At 36.4% G+C, this 11,765-nt stretch overlaps 1 protein-coding gene across 1 annotated transcript in view; it reads right to left on the bottom strand.

The window, feature by feature from the left end:
- The window catches only part of ALG6 (ALG6, alpha-1,3-glucosyltransferase), a 60,243-nt gene that overhangs the window by 42,870 nt on the left and 5,608 nt on the right, over window positions 1–11,765 (bottom strand). The window contains exon 2 of the mRNA XM_006862466.1: window positions 141–225. Within this exon, the coding sequence (XP_006862528.1) occupies window positions 141–225 (85 nt within the window). The remainder of the gene's footprint in view (window positions 1–140; window positions 226–11,765) is intronic.

An 11,765-nucleotide genomic window follows, 5' to 3' on the forward strand; every position in this document is an offset into this window, starting at 1 on the left:
ACAACAACAATGGGTTCAAACATAACAATAATTGTGAGGCCTGTGTGCATAGGGTCACTATGAGACAGAGCCTACTCAATGGCACCTAACAACCAACAAGAACATGAAAAACAACAGAATTAAGTTGAAATTGTCCATACCATTGTTTGACTGGTAAATTAAAAGTGATTTCTTGCCAGTGTCTTTGAGCTTCATAATCACCAAACATTGGAGGTTTTCCAGCACCTAAGATGAAAGGTTAAATAAAAGAGTAAGACAAATACTTTAGCATAGGAACAATTTTTATTTCCTTGTGAAACTTTCCTAAATTATAGAGTAATTGTACTTTAGAAAAAAAGATCACAGAAGAAAAGAACCCAAAACACTGAATTAAGAGAGATGAGGTCTGAATCCTAGCACTGCTACTTAGTGACCATGTGACCTTGGGCAAATTACTTAACCTCCCTGAGCCTCAGCACGTTAAAAATATGATCAATATAACCTATCTAGAGGGCTATTGGAATAAATAAGAAAATGGATATAAAATACCCAGTATAGTGCCTGGCACACAGTAAACAATCAATAGAAGCTATCATTAATATTAATTAGTCAATAATACTAAGGCATCTGAGTTTATTTTTCATTTATGAAAGAGACTCTCAACTACAAGGTCTAATAAGTATCCTAAAAACAATAAGAATAATGAATTTCTATAATTTACAAAAGGATTTTACAAGCTAAATATAAATAATGTAAGGTCAAATATAGAACCAAACACAGACTAGTATATGTTACAAAGACAGAATTAGAGGCTTTGCTGTCAAATCAGTCATAAAAAAATTGCTTTATTTTATAGGAGTTTCTGGTTGGCACAAAATCAATACACTCAATTAACCAAAAGTTTCGAAGTTTGGCTTATAAAGTTGTTCTTTTACTTCGAAATTGTAAATAAGAGATAATAGGCCAGAAATTCGTAACATCTGATAGAGCCTGCTAGGTACTAGACATTATAATCCTATGAGTTAGATACTTTTACTGTAAAGTCGGTTTGGATCACAGGGTCAGCGGTTCAAGCTCACCAGCCGCTCCTCGGAAACTGTCTATAGGGACGCTATGGGTCGGAACAGACTCGACGGCACTTAACAACAACAACAACAACCCCCACTTTTGAGATGGAAAATGGCGGCACTGTGGTCACCCAGGAAGTAAGTAGCAGAGTCTGTACTTGAAATCAAGCAGATTGGCTCCAAAATCCATGCAGTTCTATTTTGTATTGCTTCACAGCTTGGTTAAGTAGGTTATTAGCTCAACTCTCTTAAAGTTATATAAACATAATTCCATTTAGTAAACACTGTTGCTGTTGCTGCTAAGTGCCACTGAGTCAGTTCTGAGCCATAGCGACCTTGTATAGGACTTCCAGGGAGCAGATGGTGAGCTTGAACTACAGACCTTGCAGTTCAAACCAACTTTGCAGTCCAGCGCATTAGCCCACAGCACCAAACACCTAGGATTTAGCTAGTAATTGATTACAAAACTGTGAGAAGGCCTAAAGAGATACTGTGAAGTCACAGCTTTTAAAATCAGAAAGTAAAGTGAAACTCAATATAATCAAATACACTCATAAGTAAGGGGTGCCACATGGGAGACTGTACACAGGGGGCTTCAAAAAGTTCATGGAAAATTTCCATTAGCTTTTCATTCTATTTTTCTATGAACTTTCTGAAACCCTCATATTATCTCTCACTTAAATCCAGCCCAGATTTTCTTGTTTCAGAGCAGACATCATTTCTACAAATGAACACTATATTAAATAGATCTTTTTGCATTTAGTGATGGTATTATACCAATGTCCTAAAAGATAATCATGGGGAAATCAGATTCAATCTCCAGATACTCACTGGCACAAGGAATTACAATACTCACACACATGCATGTATACACACACATACACACACACACACAATGCTGTCTCGCTCAGAAAGGGCCAGATCTTGATTATTTTTGCATTATCGGGGTATAGTGGCACCTAGTAAGTTCCTAATCATGCTACAGCAAGGAGGACTCCTGGTGTGGAGCTATAGGATAATCTAATCTCAAGGTTGGCAGTTCAAACCCACCAGCTGCTCTTCGGAAACCTATAAAGGGTCACAATGAGTTGGAACCAATGGCAATTAACAATGACATAGCAAGGATACTGAAATAATTAGTGTGAGATTGAAAAAATGTTAGGTTCAAAAGACGAAATCTTCTTAAGTTAAAAAAAAGCAGGGGCTCCTGGTTCTCGATTTGTTGGCGTGCAACATTAAACAAGTAGTGATGATGTATCAGTTACTTATGCGAGGTGGCTTTAACACAATGGCCATAGAGAGGTTCTTGCCCCAGAACATCTTGAAGTTAGTATTTGACTCTGAAAGTCTTTGTTGCTGTAAAGTGCTATTGAGTCACTTCCAACCCATGACAATCCTGTATACGGTTTCCAAGGAACAACTGGTGAGCTTGAACCGCCAACCTTGTGGTTCAAGCTGATTTTGCAGGCCAGCGCATTAACCCACAGTGCCACACCAGGACTCCTGAAAGTCTAGGCATTTGCTAATGCTGCCTGTTCCATATTCCTATATCTCTTCTATCAACTCATATCCATCCTTCAAGAATCATGTTAAATCCTTTACGAAATTCTCCTTATATATTAAGAACACATTTGATTGTTAATTGTTGACATCTCTAAATACTTACACTTTCAGTACCATACATTTTGCCATGACTATGATTTGCTAATTGCTACCTAAATGAGAATTTTAGTTCCTAGGGACACAGAATTTGATTTTTCCATAGTTTAAGGGAAACAAGTTACTAGGTACATACTACATAATTGCATTTAAAAATGTGCTTAATTAAACTGAACAGGAAAGACTAACCTGTCAAAAAGAAAGAGAAAATAATGCCTTAATGAATTAGTTTTATTTTTGCATGTGTATTTTATAGATTACTATGTGTGGCAAGAATACAACCATTCTGTAAGGATTCTTTTGGGGGGGCAAGGAATTGCTTTTTTACTTTTCTGTTTGTTTTGCTTTGCTTTCAGTTATTCATTTTTGTTCTACTGGGATAAAGAGAGGATCTTAAGTAATTTCCTATATCTGAAAAATCTTAACTATCTATATTTTCTGAAATTGCTCTAGGCTTGTGTCTACACTTGTGGTCAATGTGGAAGAATTTATTACCATTCTCTAACCAATAGAAGAATGGATAATGACTCTCTTTAGGGTTGAGAAACAAGTTTCTATCCAGAATCTGACCTACTTCAATAAATCCAGCTGACACTGGCTATGAAATTAGTACTTACGTTTTAAAAACTGCTAAAGTGCCCTTAAAGCAACCCAGAAGGACAACCCAACTGTACCTATGGGAGCTTCACTTGGGAAGGGCAAAAGGATTCCTTCCACAGTGACTGATTCAATAACTCCATTGACAGGAGATTCACAATTCCATAAAGACAACACAAAAATGTATACATACAGAACTGTAACTGTGTCTCATTTCCAGGAAGATGGTCTGAAGTACCACTTAAAATGATACATTATTTTAATTGCTGAACTATTCAGAATTATGGTACAGTTTAAATGACATGCTGTTTATCTCTTAACAATATATATTAATTGCCTTTTCAAAGACATTTTAAACATTCTAAGGAGAGAATCTGGCTAAAAGATTCTACAATAATATCTCCCTTTTATACTTTCCTGGAAAGTAAAGAGAAACATTACAAATAGCATTTGATTAAATGAGAAAACGACCCTAATTTATTATCTAATAAATAGAACACAGTGGGGTCCTGGTATGGAGCTGTAGGATAAGCACTGGACTACTAAGAGCAAGGTTGGTTCAAACCCACAAGCCACTTCTCAGAAACTTTATACAGGGTCACTATGAGTCAGAACCAACTTGATAGCACTTAACAACAACACTATAATATCAAAACTGATTCTTTATGAATTTCTCCTACACAAGCAATAGTTCTCCTCCATCCCCCTTACCCCCCCTTGCAGATGGGAGGGAGGGTGGTTAAAAAGATTATTAAAATAAAATAACCTTCCTCAATTTATAAGTTGCTATCTGCTCCAAAATCACTGGTAACACTTGTAAGTATAGAGGAATTGTAAATCTCTGTCCTAGAGTGGTGCTATAAGATAAGCACGGGTCTTGTAGCCTCAAGGTCAGCAGTTCAAACCCACAAGCTGCTCCTTGAAAACCCCCTACAGTGGCTTTGAGTCTGAACAGACTACACAGCACTTAACAAGAAAAAAATATATAATCAATAGCTAAAATCAGAGTTTGTCTCCACCCCAAGATTCGTTCAAAATATTTACCTAATATTTTAAGGCCTGAATAATAGGTTACTGGTGTGCTGCTGTGGGTTAATGCACTGGACTGCAAGGTCAATTTGAACTGTAAGGTCAGCAGTTCAAGTTTACCAGTCTCTCCTCAGAAACTCTATAAAGGGTCTCTATGAGTCAGAACTGACTCCAAGGCTCTTGACAACAACAACATAAGCTGATCACTAAGCAGCACTGAAAACTAAAGGAGTGCAAATTTTAGAAAAATTTAAATTACAATGTACATAAATAGTTTGCTTATAGCTCATATACATTTCTAAACAACAAATAATACATTAGTGCCGGGCAAGTAACCTGAGCTTCCTCACTTGAGTGTTTCAATTACAATCTTAAAAAAAGGTAAATAAACATAAAACAAACTACAATAGGCACAATAGGAAAACAAATTATAATAACAAAAAGTATTTTAATTGAGGAGGAAAAAACCTGTGGACTCACAGATGCAAAGCTTATTCATTAGTCTTCCAGCATTTGCATGTAAATACTAACAAATGTTAAGTTCCTTATGATGAGGTTAAGAACTGGAACAAAATCAAAATTTCTATATTTTTACTTTTTTCATCTGAGAAATGACAAAAAAACTGAATACTCTTTTATAATTTTTAAAACCTACAAACACCCTACTTATATACAATAACAATATTTATGGAGTATTCCAACACTAATCAATTTGTGGTGACTTTCTTATTGAGATAATTCTAGAGGAAGTTTAAAATAAGTAGCAATAGTCCTTTTTACCATGAGAGAAGTAATCATGTAAGCTCAACACTTAATGAACAAGATGTTAGAATACGTGATGTATGTAAGCAACAAGCATAGAAAAGTATATTTTATGCTTTTCCCCTCAATTCCTGTTAAACATTTGATTATGTACACTAGAATACTACAATGATTTTTTAAATTGCATTATTTTAGTTCTATAGTCCTATAGAACTTGGGTACAAAGAAATCTTATGTAAAGGGTAAAGAAGAGAAGCCTGGGATCTGAACCCATGACAGAGAACCCCTAGTAGGATTTTTTAAATAATGCCTTTGGGAAGATGCTGAGGATAGTCCTTACCTCTGCCTTACCGTTAATTGCCATCGATAGGTTTCGAAGGTTTCGAAGGAGCAGCTGGTGGGTCTGAATTGCCGACTTGGCAATTAACAGTCCAGTTCTTATCCTACAGCGCCACATCAGGACCCTTGCCTTCTTGATGGTTATTAAGTGTCCAAGAGTCAGTTCCGACCCATAGTGACCCTTTATAGGGTTTCTGAGGAGCAACTGGTGGGTCTGAACCACCAACCTTGCAGTTTAACCTGACCTTGCAGTCCAGCCCGTTGTCCTCTGAAAATTGCTAGCCATTACCTACATTTACTCAGTTTGGGGCCCGAATTCACACCAAGTGAACAGCACCCCCAGGAAATGTTAAGACAGGAATTTATTTTGACTTTTGGATAGTGTCTGAGGATCTAGCAGAAAGTAATACAAACTCTATGAACAAAAATGCATAATAAACTTAGGGCTTAAATAATTCCCCCCCAAAAGCTTACTGATTTTTAAACTCATGAGAAAAAATATATATATCATGAGCTAGAATCAGCAGCAACAAAATCAGACTACTTACATTGAAATTTTCAGATCGGGAAAATAAAAGAATTATGTTGTTGTTAGGTGCCATGCAGTCGGTTCCGACTCATAGCGACCCTGTACAGGGTTTGCGAGGCAGAACACCTCATCTTTCTCACACAGAACAGCTGGTAGTTTTGAACTGCTGACCTTGAGGTTCACAGCCCGATTTGTAACCACTATGCTACCAGAGCTCCTTATAAAAGAATTATGGTTAATATATTTAAAGACATGAAAGGAGACAGTGAAAGAACATTGAAGGAACAAGTTGTTTCTAAGTGCTGTCCAGTCAGTTCCAACTCATAATGACCCTACAGAGGGTTTCCAAGGAGTCACTGGTGAGTTTAAGTAGGACCTTGTAGTTGAAATCAACCTTGCAGTCCAGTGCTTTATCCCACAGCACCACACCAGGACTCTGGCTATCAAAAATAGTCAAGAGGATCTGAAAAGGAACAAAACAGAACTTCTGGGCACAAAAATATAATAAATGAAATTTAAAAACACACAGGACAATTAAAAAGCAGATTAGACACAAATAAAGAATAAAAAAAGTAAGGACTGGGAATGCAGATCTGGGAATTACAAAGAAAACAGTAAGAAAATTCATGCATGACATGAAAAATACAAGAGATTATGAGCTATAAAGGATAGAATGAAAAGACCCAACATACATTTAATAAGAGTTGCACAAGGGAAGAATGGAAATCATAAAGCATACTCAATATTTGAAGATAACAACTAGAAATCATATAGTCAATGAGCACAGATTTTTATCTCCATATTCTTTGCTAGAATACTAGTCATTGCTGTTGTTGTTGTTGTTAAATGCTGCCAAGTCAGTTCTGACCCACAGCAACCTTGCATAGGGTTTCCAAGGAGTGACTGGTGAGCTCAAACCACCAACCTCATTGTTCAAACTGATTTTGCAGTCCAGCATATTAACCCACAGCACCAAACCAAGACTCCTGTACCAGTCCTTGGCACATAGTCATTGCCTTATATACAACTATCCAATTAATCAATGAGTAGAGATCCCAAGTGTATCAAACCTGAGTTCCAAATGGAAGACAAAGAACGAGGGGTTTCCAGAACAGATTGAAAATACTATTTCTCAGAAATGGATATATAGATCTAAACCACAGACGTGCAGAAGCAGAGAGTAAAAGGATGGAAAAAGATATAATACAAAAATTTAAATTAACCTAAAAAAAATAGGTAAAGCTACATGAACTTTACAGGAAACAGATATCTATATCTATATCTATATATATATCTATATCTATATCTATATCTATATATATATATATATATATATATATATATATATAGCATTATTAAAAATAAACAGGAAGATAAAAATGGTATGAAGTTCAAGTAGCCAGGTAATAAATAATCCTAAATCACTAAAAAATTTAGGTTTGAAATATACAAAGCAAAAATTGATGAAATTCAAGGGGAAATTGCAGCTTACTCAGTAACTGGTAAATCAATTAAATGAAATCAGTAAGAATACAAGTAATTTTAATAAAAGCAAAACTGATTTAGTGGATATATACAGACTATAAAACAGGAGAATACACATGCTTTCAAGCAAACAGAATCTTTACGAAAATTGATCATATACTAGGGCAAGTCTCAAAAAATCTGAAAGAATTAGTATCATACAGACTTGATTTCTTTATATTACATGGTGGTAGTAATGATGGTGTGCTGTGGGGTTGGTTCCAACTCATGGCAACCTTGCATAGGGTTTCCAAGGCTGTATATCCATACTGGAGCAGAAAGCCTCATCTTTCTCATGCTGATGGGGGGTAGCTTCAAGCTGCTAACCTTGAGGCTAGCAGCCTGACTCTTATCGTAACCACTATACTACCAGAATTCCTTTTACACCACATAAACACATTTAAAATATCAAAAAGATCATTTTAAAATAATATTTAGAAATTTTAAAACATAAACATTTTTAAAATGAACAAACTCAAAGATAATGCTGAAAGGATCGAAAAAACTCAAATTTGTTCTTTGATAATAATACTAATAAAATTAATAAAACTGTTGCTAATATTTAAGTTAAAGAATATAAACTATATAAGAAAGCATATACCTTCTTAAAATAACATAAAAGACAAAATATCCACATGAATCACACCTGATGGAATACACAGAAATCAAATTGACTACAGCTGTGTAAAGAGACAGTGGAAAAGTTACATATCATCAGCCAAAACAAGGCCAGAAGCAGATTGTGGAGCAGACGATCAATTGCTCATATACAATTTCAGGCTGAAGCTGAGGAAAATTAAAACAAGACCGAGCACAAGAGTCAAAATATGACTTTTAATATATCTCATCCAAATTTAGAGATCATCTCAAGAACAGATTTGATGCATTAAACACTAAAGACTGAAGACCAAAAAAACTGCATACCAGAAGAAACCAAAAGCTTATTAAGACAAGAAAGAAAGAAAAGACCAAAATGGATGCCGAAGAGACTCTAAAACTTGCTCTCCAGTGTAGAGATGGAAGAAATGAGGAAGTAAAAGAGTTTAACAAAAAATTTCAAAGGTCAGCTCCAGGAGACAAAGTCAAGTATTACACTGAAATGTGTGAAGACCTGGAGTTAGAAAACCAAAAGGGAAGAGCACACTCAACATTTCTTAACCTGAAAGAACTGAAGAAATAATTCAAGCCTCAAATTTGAAATATTCAAGGATTCTAATGGTTGATGTTCAACCATTTAAAAACATAGCATGTGATCAAGAGCCAATGGTACCGAAGGAAGAAGACCAAGGTGCACTGAAGGCATTGGAAAACAATTCTCATGGAATCGATGGAATACAAATTGAAATCTTTTAACACACTGATGCAGCACTAGAGGCACTTACTCTTCTATGCCAAGAAATTTGGAAAACAGCAACCTGGCAACTGACTGAAAGAGATCCATATTTGTGCCCATTCTAAAGAGAGGTGACATGACCCAATGGATGCAGAATCATTGGACAATATCATTAATATCACATGCAATTAAACTTTCACTAAAGATAATTCAAAAACGGCTGCAAAAGTACACTGACAGGGAACTGCAAGAGATCCAAGCCCAATTCAGACCAAGGATGTGACACTAAGGATATGATTTCTGACATCAGATGAATCTTGGATGAAAACAGAGCATACCAGAAAGATGTTTACCTGTGCTTTACTGACTAAGCAAAGGCATTCAGCTCTGTGGATCACAATAAAAAATGGGTATTTCAGAACAACCTCATTGTGCTTACGAGGAACCTGTACATAGACCAAAAGGCAGTTGTTCAAACAGAACAAGGATATACTGAATGGTTTGAAATCAGAAAAAGTGTGCTCCAGGGTTATAGCCTTTCACCACACTTATTCAATCTGTATGTTGAGCAAATAATCCAAGAAGCTGAATTATATGAAGAAGAATGTGGCATCAGGACTGGAGGAAGAGTCATTAACATCTTGCAATATGCAGATGATACAATCTTGCTTGCTGGAAAAGAAGAGGACTCGAAATACTGATTAGTATCAAAGACTACAGTATGGATTGCACCTCAATGTAAAGAAAACAAAAATCCTCACAACAGAACCAGTAAAAAGCATCATTTAAAAAAAAAAAAAAGAAAGCATTGAAGTTGTCGAAGACTTCATTTTGGCTTGGTATACAATCAGTGCTCATGGAAACAGCAGTCAAGAAATCAAATGACATATTGCATTAAGCAAATTTACTGCAAAAGACTTCTTAAAAGTGTTCAAGAGCAAAAATGTCAGTTTGATTACTAAAATGCACCAGACTCAAGCCATGATATTTTCAAGTGCTTCACAGTCTTGTGAAAGTTGGACAATGAATAAGGAAGACTGTAAAAGAATCAATGCATTTGAATTAAGGTGTTGACAAATCTCCTCTTTAGAAGCCAGAATGGCAAGACTTCATCTATTATACTTTGGACATGTTGTCAGGAAGGACCAGTCCCTGGAGAAGGACACTATGCTTGGCAAAGTCTCTACAACAAGATCCCCCAACAAGATGGATTGACACAATGACAGCAACAATGGACTCAAACATTAACAATTGTGAGGATGGCACAGAACTGGACAGTGTTTCATTCTATTGTACATAGGGTCGCTAAGTCTGAACCTACTCAACAGCATCAAACAACAATAGGGATATATCTTAAGAAAGGATGTGCAGAATATTATAAAATACAAGGGAGTTTCAAAAAGTTTGTGGAAAAATTCCATCATGTTTTAATTCCATTTTTCCACAAACTTTCTGAAGTCCCCTCGTATTTGTGGAAAGACACTAAGGAAGATTTAACTAAATGGAGAAATACCATCATAATAAATTACAAGCCCCAGTATGGTAATGATTTTCAATTCTTCCCCAAATTGATCAACAGTATAGAACCTAAACAAGCTTTTTCAACAGACTGAGAATCTGATTCATAATATGACACATATTGGTGCATTATTGTTCTATTTGCTGCTGTTAGTTGCAATCAAGTTGGCTCCAGCTCAGGGAAGTTTATGTATAATAAAACAAAACACTGCCCAGTTTTGTGCCTTATTCATGGTCAGTGGTATATTGGATATTTGTGTCCACTGCTGTGGCTTTGTGCCAAAAATCTTACTGAGGGCTTCTGTACAAGAAAGTGGCTGTATTCTTCTCATGTGGCCTTCTCCATCTTCAAATCATAACAGTCAACTCTTTATACTTTAAAACCCTTTGGTTTCCCCTTCAGTCGCCAGCTGGAAAAAGTTCTCTACTTTCAAGGGCTGATGTGATTACTCTGGGCCCACCTGGATAATAATTCCAGCACGCTCTCTTATCTTAAAGTCAACTGTGTCATACAACATAACGTACCCATGGATGTGATATCTCATCATAATCACAGATCTGAGGACTAGAGTGTGGGATATAAGGGGACTTCAAAGAGCTTGTGAGAAAACTGAATTAAAAGATCATGGATTTTTTTTCCACAAACTTTTTGAAGCTCTCTCATGTTTTGGGGTGGGTAGTCATTTTAGAAATTCTGTCTACTATAATATGAAAGACCAAAAACCAAGATAACAAAGACACTTCTGAAGTAAAACTATCAGGTGGGAAAACTTGCCCCACTGCACATTGAGACAATGGCCACCAAACACATGTAAAGGTGTCAATGTTATTAGTCATCTGAGACATGCAAATCAAAACCACAATGAGATACCTTTTCACTTCCCTAGGATGAAATTTAAAAGACAGAAGAAAAAAAAACAAATGTTAGCAAGGATGTAAGGAAATTAGAATCCTTATCCATTGTTAGTCGGAATGCAAAATGGTAATCATTGTGGCTAATTGTGGTGGTTCCTCAAACAACTGAAGTAGAACTATGCTGTTGTTGTTCTCAGGTGCAATCAACTCAGAACCGACCCATAGCGACCCCATGCACAGCAGAACGAAACAATGTCCAATCCTGGGCCAACCTCACCACCGCTGCCACACTTGATGCCATCAATGATGCCACCTGGCCAATTCATCTCGTTAGGGGTCTTGCTCTTTTTCTCTGACCCTCCACCTTACCCAGCATGACATCCCTCTCCAGCAACTGTTTCCTCCGGACAATATGTCCAAAGTAGGAGAGACGAAGCTTAGCCATCCTGGCCTCCAAGGAGCACTCTGGTTGCACTTCTTCCAAAACAGATCTATCTATTGGTTCTTTTGGCAGTCCATGGCACTTTCAGTATTCTCCTCCAACACCACAACTCAAAGGCATCAATTATTCTAC

This window comes from Chrysochloris asiatica, unplaced genomic scaffold, assembly GCF_000296735.1.
Source record: "Chrysochloris asiatica unplaced genomic scaffold, ChrAsi1.0 scaffold00048, whole genome shotgun sequence".
NCBI lineage: Eukaryota > Metazoa > Chordata > Mammalia > Afrosoricida > Chrysochloridae > Chrysochloris > Chrysochloris asiatica.